At 46.8% G+C, this 20,342-nt stretch overlaps 1 protein-coding gene across 2 annotated transcripts in view; it reads left to right on the top strand.

Annotated features, from left to right (window-relative positions):
* The window catches only part of LOC144166146 (cyclic AMP-responsive element-binding protein 3-like protein 2), a 63,949-nt gene extending 43,934 nt beyond the window's left edge, over positions 1-20,015 (top strand). Inside the window, exons 7-9 of one of the 2 annotated variants that reach the window (XM_077695752.1) lie at positions 11,945-12,014; positions 18,399-18,445; positions 19,898-20,015. In XM_077695752.1, the coding sequence (XP_077551878.1) occupies positions 11,945-12,014; positions 18,399-18,443 (115 nt within the window). In that variant the 3' untranslated portion in view covers positions 18,444-18,445; positions 19,898-20,015. The remainder of the gene's footprint in view (positions 1-11,944; positions 12,015-18,398; positions 18,446-19,897) is intronic. The other variant, XM_077695758.1, reaches the window with a different exon arrangement.
* The last annotated feature ends 327 nt before the right edge of the window (positions 20,016-20,342 follow it).

The following is a 20,342-nucleotide window of genomic DNA, read 5'->3' as shown; positions in this document are numbered from 1 at the left end:
CAGCATCTACATTGCTGGTCCTAGCCATGTGTTCTTCACAGAGTACAGCGGGGCTTTTAATAACAGGGACAACTTTTATGGCTCTTCTTCTGAGTTATCCCCGAATACCTTTCTGTCGCGGTCGAAACTGAACCGCCTGAGTTTTCGTTGTGTTTGTTAGGAAGGTTGGCCGTGCTCCAGGTATTAAGTTCATTAGGCAACTCCTTGGCTTTGTTTATTAATTTTGGAATGTTTTTGTCTGTCAAAAAAATGCTGGTGTTGTCTTTGTAAATGTGTCATGATGAATATTTAGAAATGTCGCTAATGTACAGAGTAAACAAGAATGGCCCGAGGATGCTGCCTTGTGGTTCTCTAGGGTTCATGGTTTAAGATTCATAAATTCAGGTGTGAATTTCATAATTTTCACTTGTTGATGACGAAATTTTAAATGAGAGTAAAGTGGCCCTGAAAGAGGTTTTACCGATGCATGGGTGTCCACATTTTCAGGTAAATCAGTGCCCTAGTAATCACCTCCTTCGTGAGTTTTGTTACAGCTACGAGTATTAGTGAAGTTATTGCAAATAAAAAAATTGTATTTCCACCCGCGCCGCCATTCTGCCTCATCTTTTTTTCACCTCCTCGCACCACGCAAGCGTGACTGCCCATGCTGGCTCGCTTCTCGTTGACGTCTGCAATAACATCCGGTTGCGGGTGTCGTCTGTTACTGCGATATCCTGCGCCGTAGCATCGCTTTGGGACGGGGTCGTCTGGCTTTCTGCGTTCCGTTTGGGAAGTTTTTTTTATCATTTTTTTATGAATCCTGCACTCCGCTCACGGCTGGAAAAGCTGATGGAAGGAATGGGGGGGACTTTTACGCTTCGACACCCCGCCGAAAGATCACGCGAAAAGAGAACGACCCCGTCACCAGACGTTCGCGGCGACGACATGTATTCGTACATATGGGAGTCTAAAATATGTAAGCGAATGACTAAAGAATCACCTAAAAATTTGTTAGAGTGAGCCCGTACATTCGTTGCAAACCGACGTCGGTTTGCATGTTGCTTAATCTGCCGCTAGTTCGCGCCAATGTCTGGCTTAGTCATATTATGGTGACACCACACCACACCATTTTATGCCACACCATTGTGTCGTGCGTTGTGATGCTGTGGCGACCCAGCTTCGAGTGGTTTTCGACGCGTCGTCCCATGTTCCCGGTCATCCATCCCTGAACAGCGTGCTACTTAAAGGCCCAAAGTTATACGCACACTTACTGAAGCTGCTGGTTGAGTTCCGGTGCCACCACGTCGTTCTCGTAGCAGCCATAAAGAAAGCGTACCTGCAGATGGTTATTCGCGAGGAAGAGCGGAACGCATTGAGATTCCTCCGGGTGGAGCACCTTCCGAATGAAGAAGACCCTCTCCCTCCGATTGTTCACTGGCGCATGACAAGAGTGCCATTCGGAGCCACGTCTAGCCCATTCCAACTCACCGCAGCACTTCGTCACCACTTAAAAGAATAAAGAGCAGTTTCCAGACATGGTCGCCACCTCAACACAACCAGGGGCCTCCCAGATGTGGCGCCTCTCAGATTAAAGACACGGCCAATGCAGTACTCCCCTTCGCAACGGACCCACGGCTCCCTTCGAAGCCGTGGGTCCGTCGTCGTCAGTAGAAAAAAGAATGGAGCAGCACAGCGCCCCTACCTTTGCACCGTCGTCCGTGAGCCAGGCCGCGGAATGTAGCAGGAAGACCGAACTCGACGAACGAGCCGGCGCCATAACAATCCGCCCAATTGGTACGACAACATCATCGGAGACTCTGATGCTCTCGGGGACAAGCCCAGGAAGCCATCGCACTTATACAACGCGAAGATTAAGTCAACGGATGAAAGTGGTTCTGCGTGCAACGACAACACGACATTCACTCGTGCAACGCCGTTACGAAACGAGTGGCTTAGCAGCAAACCTCGGAACACGCGAATTCAAGCACGTGAAAGTGAAGCGTTCGCTCGACCGCAAGAAATATGAAAACCCAGATTCTTCGTGACGATACAGATGCAAGTGGGGAAAACTGAACATCGAAGCCGAATAGAAAAGGGAAGAGGGACCACTCACCAGAAGATTCAGGCCCTATCGCGAATACGAATCACGATGTTCGAACGAGGACTAACTTAAATGCATCATTGGTAACACAGTCCGATTCAAGACTAACAGCGTGCCCCGTCCTACCCAAGAAAGTATCCAGAAGAAGGCATCGAGCCTCGAAGCATCGATGGAGGGTAAAGCAGGAGGAAACTGCCACCTTTCGTCTTCAAAGGAATGACACTGGACCACCCATCTACGGCAGAACCTACACCAACCTGTTCTGAACTTACCCACTAGTGGCACCGTCAGGGGTGGGAGTATGTTGCGGAATTATGGAAGAAGAGGAAGACGACCGCCTACTACCATCGCCATCAGCGAGAGGAAGAGAAGCAAATAAACCTCGGTTCAGCGCAGCCATGGACTCGCGTCCGCATCCCATTCCATAACACCTTCCGCAACTCTTGTTCTGCTCTTAACTGAGCTTATAACGGTTGCTGGTCGTACACGAAGATGCAGTTGGCGACTCCAGGAAATCAATTGTCACCATAGCGGACGGCCAAAGCGCCGTAAGTCGAAATACGGATCGCATTGGCGCCAGTGTCTGGTTGCATGAACTTCATCGACCTTACTATGTTTATTACACTCTAGGAACTAAGAGAACAGAGCCGCATTCATTACGGCACGAATATTGTTCGGGCGCAGTTTTCGCTTCTCGAACGATTCCCGACTACCGTTCGGCCGATCGGTATTGTCGCCGTCTTCGGTCAGCGAGCCAGTCACACCACGCGAATTTTCGATCGGCCGACGTGTTCGTGTCACCATCCGTGTCGTGTGACGAGGCGCTCTGCCAAGTCAAGACGTCGTCGTCGTCGTCGCGTCGTCGTCGTGTTGGCCTAGCCAACGCGCCTTAACGAGAAGAGTGCTAATATAGTAAAAAAGATAAATATGGATGAACATGATAGAGTTAAACGTGCTGCAGTTAGCGGTAATTAACCAGACGCGGAACCCCGACCCGTTGACGCTGGGCACACGACGCTTCTCTTCGCCGGAAGTGCGAGAAAAAGCCATTCTATTGCAAGATTTCTGCTTCGTGACGCACTGGGAGGATCGATGACGTACTGGCGGGAAGATGGTGGGGCCCAAAAACACGCAGGAAAGGGTGGGAACGCTGCAACAAACTTTACAACGAAAGTGTTAACTTTCCGCTGCACGTAAAAATATTACAATTGGCTCAGATGACGTTGAACACCCAACCGAACGATTGCGCTAGTTCATTTAGTGTGCTCAAAACACATTTCAGGACCCCTTTAATGATTGCCAAAACAGTTTCTCGGAAGCTATACCGCTCAAGCTTTTTCAATGAGCTCATATGACTATAGCAGTCAAAAGCCCTGGAATAGAAGGCCAATATCCTCAACGTATACATGTATACGGTTCAAAGGATACTAATACAGTAATCCCTCGTTATAACGAAATCGCTTTACTCAAAATATCTTTTTATTCCAAATGTCTTTTAATCCCAACCCAAACGCATCCATTTTAGGCCAGATTACTCGAAGAGCACAAGGAGCTGGACCCGCTTAGAGCGAAGTTGCGAGCGGAAGCGTCGTCGAGCAGCGGCGGCCGAGCGGCGAAACAGGTGGTCAACATGGCGGGTTACAAGCTGGTGTTTCCCCGGCGATTTTCTCCAGCAGGTCATGCTCGATTCACGCCATCCGACTTTAGACGAACGGTCCCAACTCGTGGTAGGGTAATTGATTTTTTTTCTTAGACATTGGTCAATGGCGTGGACGCGACGGTGCGCGAACACTGACACTCGGTACCTGTAATTCGCAGTGTCGTCGACAGCGCGGCGCCGAAAAACTTTTGTTTGTAAACTTCATGGCTGCACACATCGGGGAAAAAATTCTCAGTGATCATGCAAAACCCTAGTGCGAAACCGGTCACTTTTCATGATTACGCTGCGTATCCACAATGAGCGTTAATCATTTTTTTAGCTCAACAAAAACAACCTCGGACTCGAGTCACGGAATTTGCGACGGTTTCCAGCGAGAAACTCTCGTACCGCTCCCTGACGCCCCCCCCCCCTTCCCCCCCCCCCAACACTCCCCCCTATAAAATTGGCCACTTCCTTCTCCTCTTCATTCGCTCTACAGCCTGCGAGGCGTTCGGACGCCAGTCACTGATTGGTCAAATTGGCGAAGGGGTTGCTCGCACCCTGCAAGAACTTGAAACAGCCAAACCTCACTGCCTTTTTTGCAGCTGAATAAATCTTTGCTTCACTGAACACATTGTTTGATTCCTCGTACTTGTGGTGCAATTAAAGTTTAACTACTTTAGGTGTTCTCGAGTGGTCGCTTATATCGAATTACCTCTGATAACGAATTTTTCCCCGTCCTGCTTACTTCGTTATAACGAGGGATTACTGTATTCTTTCTGGGGAAGTAAATCAGTTAGGTATAGCACCCCTTCCTGAAGCAGAACTGGCAGGGCTTGATAAGTGGGTGCTTGAAGAAAAAGGGTCGTCATGTGCTCATGCTTCACTATTTTTACACATTTCTAGAATATTGGGAGGATGGATAATAGGTCGCTAATTCTTAAAGGAATAGTTGCCACAGACTCTAAAAATGACAGCTTTCGCTACGTGAAAGCGTTCAGGAAAAGTTCCTGCGGAAAAAAATTAAGGTTGACTTATTCTAACACTGCGGCGATAATGTTTACAACGTATTTTACGGGTTTTACTTCGAGGCCATCAACGTCCTCAAACGCGCTATTTTTGATTGATAAAATTCTCATTACAATCTCTTCACCCGTGGTGTGTCGACGAAACGCACTGCCACGCAACACTCCGTTTAAGTATTCTGTGCATCGCAGATCATAGCAACTATTACCAAATTAACAAGGTAGTCGTTAAAAGCGTTTGTAAAGTCTTTTCCAGTGAGTGATCGTTACAAGTAATCGATGCCATCAGTGCCTTATGCGACTTTAACGAAAGAACAGTGTTTAGCCTTTTCTACAAAATTTCGGATCTTTTCATTATGTCAGAGTGAAACAGAATATTTAAATATTTCCGTTATGCACCCTTGAAGAAGCTATTTGTTCTGTTTCAATGGAACTTGAAAGCGCGCAAATCCTCGGGTTTTCGTGTCCTAATAATTCATGGTACAATATGTTTGTATCCCTTATAGCAATAAGGTGGTCTTGCGTAATTCACGGTTCCCTTACCTTTTTGGCCCTTGTTCTTCATTTCAAGGGAAAGAATTGCTCTTATATGTGAAAAGCGTGTATATATTTATTGCATGTCTCATTCGCATCCACACATTAAAGGGAGGCGTCCAGTCAACATGGTGCAGTTTAGTAGCAAAGTGGTCTAGCGTACCAGGCAACATTGTGAAAACGAATACTTCTAGAGCTATAACTTGACAACGTGCGGGTTCGATCTAGTTGGTTATCGAATATAACATTTTCAAGCGCTCGTTTAGCGCTTGACTGTGTACCTTTTTTTCGTTCCCTGTCTAAATATTGACGTTTGAAAATCTTACAACTCCTAGAGCGTCTGTTGGAACAAATTCATTGGTGGTTTTAGAACTTTGTGGTAAGAATATTGGAAGGGGGTCACTTATGGGCATAATAATAACTCCAACTGAGAAATTGTCGGTGGGAGTGTTTGTTACGAAAATATCGATTACTGTAGCTGTGTACCCTGAACACAGGTTGGCGGGCGTATAACGTTTGTACAAGCTTTCGCTTCCAAAAGACTGCTGAAATCAGTTTGAATCGGTGGCGATCACGAAATATCAATGTTTTAATCTCCCCCTAACAGCAGCGAGTGCTGGCGCTCATTAATCTTCTTCGCCACCGCCGTGCCAAGCAGCTTCTTCTGTGGCGGGAAGAGATGCCCGTTTATCTATACGGGCGCGGAAGTGGCTCGGCTAAGGTCCTCAGGGGAAAGGAGTCTTTTACGGGTCTTTTTAAGGACGGCCGTGCCTTCGATGCGGCCTAAATACTGCACAACGACGTCTTGACATGATGCATCTTTCGTCTGGACGCGGTGGCAAACCTCAATGCCGTTCTTTAGGATGGGGTCTTTCACGGCTTCTCCGATCGCGGGAGCAATTTCCGCTAGGCTCTCTTCGGCCCTTGAGGGAAGGCTTTAACAGCGGAGCTCTTTAAAGGGGCCATGCAGACAAAACACAAGTTAACGTAAACTTCGCTCAAATAAGCTATATAATTATGAAAAAAGGGAGTGGCCATGCGACCCACTAGATCATTTCCCGCAACAGAAGCTACGATGTCAAATGCGGCAGCTCTACGATTGGCTGAGGCCGCCAAAAGCAAACGCAAATTAGATAGGACTTACAAGCTTGCCGAACGAGCTATTTGCGCTTAAATTTAAGGCACATTCTTTTTATAGCCGTAAGAATGGTGGAGTAAACCGTGGAAGTTACGAACGTACACGCAAACATAGAAGTACCGATGCGTTCTGCTGTTGGTACTGGGCGCACTATGCTTGTTTTAGCTGCGCAGTACTGCGGCCCTTTGGGGTTGTCTCAGACAACGTTTATAGAACCAAGGTCAGTTTGAAAACTCTCCGCCTCCGCCTAACCCACAATACGGCACCCAAGCTACTCTCAGCGCGAGGTAGCGTCGCCGTCGGAACCGCCTTCCTGCAGCCGCTGGGAAAGCACGAACGAAAGCTGCGCGGGCAGCAAATATACCGGTCACCGTGTTTAAAAACTTGCATTTGCGTTTGTAAGCGGTAAGTCTATCCACGTGTCACCGAAGCTACGGCGCTGAATCGGCGACAACCGTTGCGAAGTGGCCGCTTGCAGTTGCCGCGGATTTGTGGTTGCACTTCCGCATTCGTTTGAAGCATTGTCTACCGTTTTCATTTCGTAATTTACGTTTCTTGCTGAAACGGCTGCATCTTCTAACTGCCTAGGAAAAAAATGTGGCTCGTGCGTTACGCTGAGAAATAAATTTAGACTGGCAAACATTGTCAACAAACATTGTCATCATTTTTCTAATAAGCATTATCGGTTGATGGAAATAACCAGAAAACGTTGATATTTTTTTGATTTACAAGGTAAGGAGATATTGTTACGAGATAGCCTAGCCTTTTGGCGAAGAATAGGCTGTCAAGTACCAGCTTCGCGTGGTGTATGGGGCCGAGATGGGAATGAAGACGAAGACGACGATCGCAGTGCGCTCGGCACGAACAGTATCTCGGCCACCTGCTATGTCTTCGCTGCAGTGCGTAGAAGCTCTGTAAATAGCGCAAATACAGCTATTATAACCTCGTCTATATGGTGCCATTTTCTCGGGTCGGTAAATAAGATTATTTCAACATAGTTTCAATTTCAATTTTTATTTTTTCCAGAAAAATACATTCTGGAAGTGTTTAAGGGCTAAAAACTGAGTATGAACAGCTTGACAGGGCCCGAGAACCCTAACAAAGGCATCCCGATACCACACTAAAAAAACAAAACATGGTCACAATACATTGGAAGTACAACAAAAGCGTTATACAAATATAATACAACCATATAATTTTAAAAAGAGCACCAAAGGATAAGTTTTACAGTGGCACATTGAAAAAAAAAACAATATGATAGGTCATGTCACAGTTTTGAAGATCCTCATACACAATTACAATGAAATACAAAATCAGTTAGGAGGAGAATACAAAATACAGCCACTTGAAGAAAAAATACAGTACCAACAAATATTTATTGTTTACAAACAAAACACGTTCTTAGTTCCTGTTTTGAGAACTTAGAAGAGCATTGATATTTATTGAATAGAAATGGGAGGTTATGTTGCATGACTGCAGTTTGTAATTATTGCGAAATTTTGGAAGAAACCAGGGCTCACTGCTTCGTGTGTTTAACGCGTTTACTTTAGATGTTAATACAGAAAGACTCATCAAAAAATACCTAAAGGCACAATGCGAGAAATAAAAGGAGTGAAGAATACGGAAATTATATATATATATATTATATACATTCAATCTGGTAATGTTATGTTGTAAAAAAGTAGTATGCGTTGGAGACAGATAATCAAGGTTTGCAATATAACGGAGAACTTTTTTTGCAACTTAAGTACTTTTTCTAAGTTTCCTTTACTAGTTGTTAACCAAACTAAACTACAATAATTGACCACAGAATGAAAAACCGCGTAGTAGACTTGCAGTTTCGCTTTCACAGGGAGTAACTGTCGACAGCGCGACAACACTCCGGCTACAAGAGAGAGCTTACTAAATATATTTTTATATGCGTTTTCCAATTAATGTGAGAAGAGAATGTGACACCAAGGATTTTATGTTCGTTGACTATTGCAACACCCTGTTCAGCATATTTAATACTTTCGTGAAGTCCGACATCTCTATTCATACCCATGCGCTGCTGAGCACGAGGTCGCGGGTTCGATTCCCGGCCGCGGCGGCCGCTTTTCTGATGGAGGCGAAAAGCAAAAACGCCCTTGTGTACGAGATTTCGGCGCACGATAAAGATCCCCAGGTGGTCAAAATTAATCCGGAGCCCTCCACTACGGCGCACCTCATCGCCTGCGTTGCGTCGGCGCGTTAAACCCCACAATCAATCAATCAATCAATTATTCATACCCAGCTTTCCCGCTCAAAATTCTAACCTCGCAGGAACCTAGGAAAATTACTTCAGGAAAGTGATATTTGGCACAAAGCAAGACTTCAACGGGAAGATATAAACACTAGAAGAATATTTCAGGATTCTGAATAGTTTGTGTAATTCGCGATCACATTTTACTCCCCATGCATTTCTATGGGATAGTTTCCATGACTCAGGAACCTAGCCGCAAAACGTGCAAGACTTGAAACTGTGCGGAAAGCAAGTTTTCACCCCCAATATTAGCAGCGCGAAAGAACTTTACATTACGCTAAATAACTACAGATTAATCGCTCTTGAACGGACTGCCTTGAGCGGGAAAGCTGCTCATGTTTTGCTCTAACTATAATTACTTTTGTTTTTAATGGATTTATTCTAAGAAAGTGGGACCTTGACCAAGTTTATAAGAATATAGTAATAAGATCATAGTAACAGTATTTACGCTATTAATAGAGCTTCTAGGCATTGCAGCGCAGACAGCAGCTGGCCAAGATACCGTTCATGCCGCGAGTGCTGATAGTTACTTCTTAGCCGATTATGACACAGTTTTCAACGAAAAGAAGCTTTCCCTTTATTTTCTGAGCAAACAAACAAACAAACAAACAAACGCGACGTAACTACGATCGTCATCTCTGCCAACAATCTTTCGCCTCGCCAATGCGCCAATGGAAAACGAACTCCTTCCATGTCTCTCAACGAAGGTTTACTGCTCGCTGCCGGCACTTCTAAGTTTGCAGCACTTCCTTCGGATGCAGCGTAAGCGCCTGCTTTGGCGTTCTGTGCAGACGAGGTCTGTGCAACAATCTGGTCTCTACGTGGCAATTTCTTTCTGTTTGCCGGCGATTTGAATAGGTAAGGAAGCAGGTTTGCAAATATTTTCGGCACAGCTCTCTCTCTCTCTCTCTCTCTCTCTCTCTCTCTCTCTCTCTCTCTCTCTCTCTCTCTCTCTCTCACACACACACACACACACACACACACACACACACACTCACGCGCACGCACACACACACACACACACACAGAACGTACTGACCTCAGCCATCCGGTGATCCGCGCGGGAGCCGGGTGCGACTGCAGCGCCATCAACGGGAAAGACTTCCAAGTTTTACAACTGACCTTGGTTCTATAAACGTTGGTCTCAGACGACACTGGCTGATTGGCGTAAGCGACGGTGTCTTACATGACCATATTTGTCGAACACCATGTTTCACGAAGCTATTTTCTACCTTAACAAAAACAAGTCAGGTACAAATACGGTGAAAAGCAAAGCAAAGGCAGAAAACGACTCTTCGCGGTATGGCGGCGCCATCTAGGTTGACTAACGGAAAACGAGGAGCCGCAGTCGGCTGGAGAGCGGTTCTTGTGATGTCATTGCAGTTGTCGCGAAAACATGATTTGGCGGAAAAAACAAATTTGAACTTGATTGATTTCTCAGGGAATAAAGCATCGTTTGCTTCCGGGCAAGCGCTGGGGGCACTATAAAACACGAAATCTTTCGAATAAAATAAACTTTAATTTTGCCTGTATGGCCCCTTTAAGCTTTCTTCTGTTCGTGTGGATCGTTTACAGGAAATTCCGCTCGTCGAAGTGGAGAGAGGGAAAATGCTAGGCCAAGAAGTGTGAGGGACAGTGGCGAAGAGGGACGCTCATGAGCAGGTGTTAGGAATGCGCACCTCGAAAAGAATTCTTCCCGTAATCGAAATCGAAGCTGGATCCCTCGCGCTATGAAACCGGCGTTTATGCAATTGCGCTACCATCACATTTGGGGCGCGGAGCATTTCCATTGGGTTTCTAGCGCGGACGTAGGTTTTGGAATTTGGCTTCGGGCTTTCGCAGTTTCGTTATTCGTGTTTACGTGGGATGATTGTGGGCTTTGATTTAATTCAGTTTTAATCATCTTTCTTTTAAGAAAGGGGAATACCTAAGAAAAGCGAAGTTAAAGCTAGTGAAGACACCACCAGCTCCGCTGTTTCCTCGGTCATGGCATCTGAACTGCGAAGGTAACCGAATTTGGTTTCTGGGACACTGCTCAAGAAGCGTTGTTCTGTCCTCATTTTCACACACTTTTTCTTCAAAGCCCCGCATTCACTGGAGAGTAATTAGTTTGCTGCCCTGTGCTCTGCATTTTCCTTTTCAATTTCTTCAAAGCGACTAGTGATTTCTTCAGAAATGTTGTTGAATAAACCGAGAGTTGCTTCAATTTCACGGTGCCCTTTTCGCAGCTCCCTCTTCGGTGTCTGACGCATCTCGATAACCCCCTGTCAAAATTTTAAAACATTTCGTTCTTTTCTACACGAGCAGCAGCCATGAAAAATCAATGTCAAGGGCAGAAGCAGCAGCAGGACAAGAGGAGCAGGTGAAAAGGGAGAACAAAATACCAACCTGTAATGGAGGAAGGTACTGCGTCAAGCACGAAGACGCACTGTGCTACTGCTGCTGGTACTGCTACTGCATGAACGACTTGATCAACGCAGCTGCCGTTGGCTTTCTTATTAAGCTCGTTCCTGGTGGCGCCTCCTAGCCGTCGTGTGACGCTGGTGGTGGCGTCAGCAGGCCATTCCGTGGAACAGTTGCGGCGCCAATGACACGGGTGCACTTTCACCCAAGGGACTGCAATAAATATCTGCAATGGCAGAAGATACTGCGTCCAGCACGAAGATGCGCTGTGCGGCTGCTGCCAAGCGTAGTCACAAAACTAGTGCAGTTGTGATAGTAAAGTCAGAAAGGGTGACGTATTCCTTACAAACTTAACAGGCCCGCAGCACCTAGACGCGCAGTGCAAGTCATGCCTCTGGGAAATTCCGTTTGAGTCTGAATGCTGGTGAGCGCGTGGGCGAAAGCTGTAACGGGAACTGACTTGTTTGCATATCTGTCACCATGTCACCATAGCTGTATCAAGGAACGCAGGCGTCTGAGGCACAGCCTAAACTTAACGAGATCGTTTTGAACATTCTTCAAATTGAGCACCTGCCATACCATGGTATTAATCAACCTTACCCGTGTACATATTTCAATAGAGAAATAAATGCACCATAAGTAATCTCTTAGAGGTAAAGTAAGCAATGGATTGGGTTTATATTTCCTTCTTTCGTGAAAATTTCTGACGCAGCATTCACAATGTAAAAAGTTTTTTCTTGGTGAGGCACTATATTTGCTGCAATTTCAAAGCGGAAAATGAATCTTCCTCGTTCATCGGCGGCTTATTTTAAACTTGGTTGAACAATATTTTCAACACTTTCAGGTCCCTGAAAGACGAATTACAGGAAGTGAAGCGTGCAAAACGCACGGTCTCGACCAAATCAGCCGACGCCGTAAGTTGCGTTAACATCGTACCATTTTAAATTTGATCGTGTTGGTTTCTTATTATATTAACCGGGAGCGGGGCCTAATGCAACCAAAGGTTGCAAACTTATTCCCCAACGCTGGGAACTTGCCTCGCCCAGAATTCATGCGCATCACAATCAGGATTCCTACGGACCAAATCAGAATCTATTCTGGTAATGTCACCCTGAGCGCGGATATACTGAGCGCACTGATAGAAGACAAAACGCCTGGGAAACCCATCAGCCCATCAACCAACCACCTATGCATTCAGGGTAGGGGAGTCGCGGGTTTACGGGCAGTGCTGAAGCTTACTTAGGCTGCTCACACTGAACGTCGCTGCCTCCGTGAAAAAAAAAAAAAAAACATTCGAATAAAGCTTAAACGAAGCTTCGAGCGAATGCGTCCAGTGGTGGGACTGAATAAATGGAAATTCAAGTACCGGGGTCCCTGCCTCAGGCGTGGCTCAGGGCCTGAACCGCTACTGAGCGCATGTAAATGCCCTTGTGTCGAGACATACGCGGACGTTTAAGATCCCCAGGTGGCCTAAATTAATTCCAAGCACTCCACTCGCGTAAACTGTGATATGCATCCATGTGGGAAAAAAAAGAGCAGGACAAAATGTAGAGAAGCTTGACATTTTACAGGCAAATACAGGGTGGTACGACGATTATTGGGACACTTTAAAAAAAACTTTTCCTCAGCGCACCGCCGCTCTGCTCGCGCTCAAACTTCACACGAAGGTCACATTTTGTGGTCTATTTTGTGTGGCACCGGGAAGAACGACGGTGCTTGCTTGTTTACTCTGAAAATAAATAAAAACGATTTTCGCCTCTTGGAAAATGGCAGCCGATTTGAACATGCGAGCCAGTGCAAGTTAATCTTGGAATGCGCCACCTGGGGTATGCAGAGCGAAACGGACGATGGGGATTCACGGTAGGAAGAAGAAAATGAGGTAGCAGCCGATCAGAAAATCTATCGTCCCTAGTTTACGATGGTCACGAATAGTTGCATAACAGCTGATGCCAATCACAATATAAAATTCCCACCGTTCATCCTTGCCAATTCTTTGCCTCCTCACCGGCTTTCACATTTACTGATCTTCTGCTACCTCATTACACCGACGGACATACGCCATCCTTAGCGGTAATACCAAAATGTGTGGAGTTGGAGATACGGGACTGTTCCCCAACAAATCAGTCACCAAGAATTTGAGGAAGCGGCCCCAGAACCTTTTTTCCGCAACCGGTGCATACTCCTCCTGTCTCACTTTAGTAACCCGTCCACACAAATGATTGAAACGATCTGGAATGCCGCTTCACCGCCACGGAACACCGTGCCACCACAGAACAAGGGCGTGTGCAGAGTGCCGCAGGAAAAGATGTGTATTTCAGACCCTGCCGGCCCCCTCGAAGGAATCCCTACTAACAACCATTAATGAGATCTCGGTCAGCAGCGCGAGTACACATTGGATGAAGCTTGCCATCGTGGCACCGATTCCGAAGGCTGAGAATATGCCGACTGCGATTCCCAATCTCCGTGCATTGTCCCTCATACCCACAGTGTGTTGCAAAGGCTACGCTTCAATGGGCTCAACTACTGCCTTAAGAACGTCTCCTTTTTCCGTCCGCACCCAACTGGCTTTCGACCAAATCTTCAAACGCATCACATTCGGTACCTGCTTAGGCGACTCCTTGAGGCATATTAAAAAAGTATTTTATTCAGTAGCAGACGAGGCCATAGTCCACGAAGTTTTTGTGGTATATCCAGGCAAGTGGATGCTTCCTCCTCATAGCACTTTTGAAGCGCGCTCCGTACGCCGCAATACCACCCAATCCAATAACTACGTTGGTTAACCGCAAAAGTTCATTTCTCCCTTACTATTCCATATTTTCATAGTAGGGCTCGATAGACGCCTGTTCCTCATTCACACTGTGCGATTCACAATATACCCCGAAGGCGTTAACGTGCAGACACTGGCAGATGACCACGACTTGAGTGAGTCCGCTGTGAGAACCCTCCATATATCACTACATGATATGGATACGTACGTTAGCGAAACGAAAATGAAGCTGCCGATTCAAAATATGCAATTTATCATTCTGAAAAAGTGGGTAGTGGAACACTTCGAGCTCTCCCTGATCGGGGGAGGCGCCTCATCAAGATTTGAAATAATAGATTTTTAATTTCATTTATTTCATTTATTTCGCCCTAGATGAATGCATCATCGGGATACGCATATCTGTGAGTGGAGGGTCACCTGAATGTCTTGATCAACTAATTTCCCCTGGACGAAAGCTCCTACATCTCATCAAATGACTTTCTAACTAGTGTCGTGGTGCCACCTCTGAGTTCATGTGATCCCTTGTACAAACGGTGCTGGCTTTTCGGGCACATACGGGGTGGTGTGCTTGGAGTTGACTAACGCTAATGTTGACAATCAAGATACTTTACATCTGGAGCCTCTGCACGTACACAACCCCGTTGACAGGCTCTACCGTTATGCACGACTACCACCTCTCCAGGCAATAATACACCGCCGCAGAGAGGCAACCAAGGACCGTTGCCTGCTCACACTTCAGGGCCAGTGTCTTCTCCTGTCAGACGACTCCACCATTCTCGACATCCACGAAGACGTACCTCCCCATCTGTCATCATGACAGGACTTCCCTATTGGAGATGGGAGACCTGTGAGCAGGAATACTAATCAGGAAAGTGGCCTCCAGCAGGATGAAGCAAAAACAATGCTGCCTGAACGCAGCCACAACCAACCCTACCAAGTCGCCGATGAGTACCTATGCGTCTTGGAACGCGCAAACATGCATCAAATGCATCAGAACGGGAGCCACCAGCAGCTTAGGTAGATGAAACGCCTTCAACAAGAAAGGCGTCTCATCTACCTAAGCAGGTGGTGCCTCCCATCCTTCAGCTAGAAGGAGATTGACTTGTTATGAACGCTTCGTGCCAATTCATTTATTCACAGATGGTACTAGCGCGGTGAAAGCCCTACATTTTCCGCCTAGAGAAGCGACCAACGAACACTCTATAGAAAAATGCTACCGTCACATCAAGAATTCAAAGGGTAGAGCTGTATTCGCTTTCAATGGATGCCGGGGCACATAGGTTAGATGTACCTCGAGGCTACGCACAGCCTAACTAGCCAGGCTTCTATTTCCCGCCGCTTGCAGGCTGTAGCGGTATTCCATTCAGGCTCTCCGCTACAGCTTTGAAAAAGAAGGAGTAGGCGGAAACAACTCCCTTGCTGGCCCAGATGCGGTAACAAACAAGATCCCCCGTACTTTAAATGATGGCTCCATAAACGTCTCGACACCATACATAAACAAATTCTGGAAGAAGGGTCATCTTCCAAAACAGTTTAAAACATATGAAATTCTCATGACACCTAAAGAACGCCACAAAATGTCCGGGAGTGAGGCGGATCACGAGGAGGCTCGATGTCTGGCGAGCCACGACCGTGCCGAACAGCCACTTGGGAAACCTGCCTCAGCAAGCCGGCTTGGTAGGCATCGCATAGCGTCTTAGATGTAAATTATTTTGTTCAATTGACGAGACAGGAGTCGCTACCTTGCGGCTGATAAATATCAGAGAAGTGGCCGACCGGCCTGGCACTTAATACAGAAGCACAGGTTCCCTAACTCCGTGACGCACAGTAACTACACCCCCCCTCGTCTGTATACATAGCCAATTGAAGAAGTGTGCACACAAAGGGTGGATTTTTATCATGTTATGCTTCTTGGGTTATGTTCCCTCACGTGACGATACATTCATCCCGACTCTCTATGACTATTTGCAAGCAGTGGGGACTGAACTACTCACTTACGACGAGGACATCAAGCTACGAGCCTTGCGGACGGCCAACGACGCCGTCATCGAAGCGGGAAGGTGGTCGGAACCCTTCGACGTATACCACTATCTGGACAATAACCATATCAATACTACCCGTAGAATTTTGTCCAGACTATTTCGAAACTGGCGAATTCGTGTATATACACGAATACACGAATTCGTGAATACACAAATTCGTGTATATCGTGCCGATGCCCGATGGGCGTTGGCACGATATATACGTAATCAAATAATTAGAATCTGCAACAAAGACATGCCACTGGGTTCATTCATTCTTCACATTTATATGATTTAAGCATATTGTCAGTATGAATAGAAAACATCTTTGCAGTATTTTCACGGTGCAGCCAACGCAGAGAGCACCGCAGTGACAGCGAGCAAAATGTCCTCAAACCGACCTAAGAACGTCCTCTCTCTCTTCTCCGATCGTAGCACCGATCAGTATGCACTGTTTTCAAAACCTCGTCGTCTGCCAATCTATCCTGTAGCTTCGCATAACATCATCCCCGGCGGAGAAAGAACCGTTCAGGTGCTAAGGGCCGCTAGCAGCAGGCGTCTTGTAGGCCTTGTAGTCGGCAAGCCCAAGTTGGAAATCTCTTGCCGAACGAGGGCTTGTGTCAGCAAGATAATAGGTACATTACGTTCTTAGACTTGTGTTCGACTGGAAGCTGGGGTCATGGCTTCGATGTCGTGGTGTGTAAAAGTGATGAGGTGTTCTGGCGAGGTCGACTGAAGCGACTAGATAGGAATATCGCCTCACGACGAAGTCCCGGCCTGTTGGGTAGCCGAGTCAACTGCTCGGCAATACGATGGCATATCGTTTGTTCCAACCGTTGCCATTTTTTAGAGATGGAGTAGAGAGGAACACAGTCTTCGCAGAAGAGCAGATAGAAAGCTTCTTCCGCAATTCCTTTCAGTACATGGGAAACCTTGTCCTCCTCCGTCATGTTGGGTCATCATTTTGCCAAAGCACAAGCACATCCTGTATGTGAGAAACGTAGGGCTCAGTGGACGTCTGCGCACATGACGAAAGTTCTTGTATAGCAGCGAGCTTGCGACCGAGAGTTTTACCAAATAGTTGGCGGAAATTTTCTTTGCACAGGTCACATCTGGTCACTTCGTGCTCATGCGCGTTTAATCACACCCTAGCTGTTCCTTTTACACAAGACGACATTCCCCGGCACCAGCGTGGGGACCATCAATAATGAGCACTCATTTGCTCGTAGATGTTGATCAAATCCTCGACTCCAACGCGCCGTAGTGAATGTGGCGTCCACTACAGAGCTCCGTGGTCAATCACGACACAGTCGACGTAGGGCGAAACTGCGTGCGACCAGGCTTGCGGGCGAGAGGATACGAAGCTACGTGAAGGGGATACATTGGCACCTTCACCACAATTTGAGGGTGAATATAAGATGTATTTACAGTATTTACACCGTGTAGCGAACTCAGAGCACGCGTTAGCGAGCAGACGCTCCTCAAGCCGACCGAATAACGTCCTTTTTCTCTTCTGCGATCGCGGTACCGATCACCTTGCAAAGTTATCGCAACTGCTTCGTCGTGTTCAAATCTGCACGCTAGCGTTACATAACAATATCATTGCGTAAACGCTAAGTTGGTCTTGCAAATGTTTCCGCATGTGGCCGCATAAACAGCCACTATTCACTACACAAGTAACTATTCACCACAGCATCCTCAATCAAGCACCCCATATCATCCCACCGATGCGCGCACCTCACCGTACTGCCCATTTGTATCAAACTGCCTGCCCACATGCCCGCACAACCACGTTTGCACCTTCATTTTCCTTTATACAGCTGTAGAATAGAATGACCTTCCTTCTGACGACCCAAAGGTCATGTGTCCCTAAACCTTTGTCGAGAACGTGACCTACTGTTCCCTTTGCAGACCTGTGCTGTCTAACTCAGGTTAGCCCACATTTGCAATATCCCCCCAATGGAGCCTTTAAAATAGTAAAGGGAAGGGAAGTGAAGGTACCGAGGGCACTGCCACGGAGCGACATCGGCACGTTTCCTGTGGTGGGAAGAGGAGAGCGAGTGCGGCGCTAGCGTCATATCGCGTGCATGGGACAAGACGTGAGGAGAGCCGCACTCTAGCAAGAACTCGTTCTGGGGAAGTAGTGCCTGTATTAAAAGAGAGCGAACTGTCCCGCCTCGTCAATATTCTTGCAGTGCGCGTGTAGGTGTGTCATGGCCAGTAAAGCGTTTGCGTCAGCGGTGCCCACGAAATGCTTTCACATTCCATCCCGTCAGACGTATTAACTGCCTCTGTAAATTTTTTCAGGCCCGCAGAACCTTTTATTTATAGCTGTAGCACCACACAGGCTAATTGCTTGAGGATATTTTGTTCCACGCGGTTGAGGCAAAAATCTATTACGCTTCTTAGCTGCAGTTGCGGAAATAAATTCAAGCTGTAATTACACGTTTCTCGGTCTTCTCTGAATGTCCCCGACTTTTTCTTCTACGCTATTTTTTTGCGTCCTGTAGGGAAAGGACATCAAAATAAAAGAGGAAATCATGGACCAGTACTGAAGGTAAGCGTTCTTTTTATGTTTATGCTTTAGAGCTGACTTCATAAGGAGGCTAATTAACCGGAGAGCGATGCACTTTTCAATTTTCAGTAAGAAGAAAGCATTTTAAAAAAACCGAACCGCAAAGCAATGCTTGCCGGAGAATTTTTCAGCCGCAACCAGTCAATCACTGACAATATTGGAAGCCCTGTCGTCTCTTGTGGTTCTCTCTCAACGCTAGGGAGTGCGAATGCCCAGAGTTATCTAAGTGTTGAAGCGTTTCTACGTAGGTCCTCTAGTTGCCTAGTCAGAATACGTGTCCCACGTAAGACGAGCACGCAAGCGGCTGCAGCAATTCCTTTGTGGGTGCCTTGTTATTACAACTTTGTTCTCTTTTTCTTGCACTGTCGTTATTATTTGCTCGTGTCTATGGTTTTAGAGCAGAAGCTCTGCTACGTATTATCTTCCAAGTCATCATCGCGTCGCAAGTGACCTTCCTCTGGCGCGCGAGCTGCGCCTTTTTTTCTAATCGTTTCCCGCACTCGGAGTGTCGATGCTGCGGTACCACGTGACTAGGCAATGGTGTAACGGCTGCTTTGCCTGCGCCTGATCGCTCAGAGCCGGCTGGGCCATCTGTGCGTACGCTTCAACGCAAGCCAGCCGCGCGACTAGCCGGAGTTTCCCACCTCCCTCTCCCGTGCCTGGCCCCTTAATCGCGCAATCGATGGCGCGCGCCCTGAGCTGTGTGTGCGTGCCCATCAGCTCAAGTGAAAGGAACAATCGAATCATCCAATAGATCTAGCTAGACGGCAGGCTCAGAATTGTCATGCAAACTTTCACAAACTTTCAAGAAACACTGCGTGCATAATCCTTGCTTTGGCTCGTGATAACTAGGTTTAGAAGTGTTAAACCTGAGCCATTTCTAGTTTAAATCAGTGAGGGTTCCGGATAGCTGGTAGTCAATGCTTCACAGGGCAAAAAAACAGGCAACGTACAAAACAAAGAACCATAAACAAGCGCTGGTTGTCGCAAAAGTGTTGGTTCGGTGAATTTGTGGTCACACTTTTAGTTCGTTCTGAATGTTGCCCCGGGCCTCTTACATAGCATGGAAAATGTGAACTCAAATTGGCCGCGGAAGCAGTTTAAATATTCAAAGTCCAAACCAGGCGCAACAGTTACGGGTTGAAAATATGCATTTGTAGATATGTAGAAAATATGCACTTTGTAGATGGCTTTGACGGAGGTTTCAGAAGGGCTGCCTGGGATACGAAACCATTTGGGAAAACTGAAAACACGGTGGAGAGGTAAGAAGCTTAGGGGGCAAAGAATGATTCAAAGGGCGCAGGACAGAAGCCCTTGTAAGTCTACGAGGGAAGCCTTGATTCTTCAGGTGGCTGAAATAATCTTTTTTTTGCAAGATTAAGATACGTTTCGGGTAACGGACGTCTTAACCGTCTGTGTGCACTGTTCTTGCAGCTTGCCGCCACCACAGGAGACCACCAGTGTTCACTTTTCATCTTCAAGTTCTTCCGGGAGTATGGCGTCTACACCGGGAAAGTTGTTCAAAAATAAAGAGTGTGTGTGCGTGTTGGAACTGGGGCCTTCATTGCATTCTGCATGTTCCAATTTGACTAAATAGGCATAAAGGTTCGCCAAATGATGGACCGCTTCCGTAACTATCAATTGATGAGCCAGTGGGAATAAATGACGCAGGCAGGTTTACCATCGCCAGCCGAGTGGGTTAGTAGACGCTGTAGAGTAGTGGCACTGCCCACCTCTTCCGTCTCTTTTGCCATACACTTGCCATTTACAGCCACCACTAGGGTGTGCTACCTGCACCCCGCTGACAACAAAGCTTACGCGCATACAGGACATTCATTGCACCAGCGTAGAGCAGCTTTTCACGACTAGCACGCATTTG

Source organism: Haemaphysalis longicornis, unplaced genomic scaffold, assembly GCF_048455015.1.
Source record: "Haemaphysalis longicornis isolate Haplotype H1 unplaced genomic scaffold, Haemaphysalis longicornis Haplotype H1 scaffold_1, whole genome shotgun sequence".
NCBI classification, from domain to species: domain Eukaryota; kingdom Metazoa; phylum Arthropoda; class Arachnida; order Ixodida; family Ixodidae; genus Haemaphysalis; species Haemaphysalis longicornis.
Note: the sequence above shows the minus strand (reverse complement) of the source record. Positions and strands in the feature narration are given on the sequence as shown.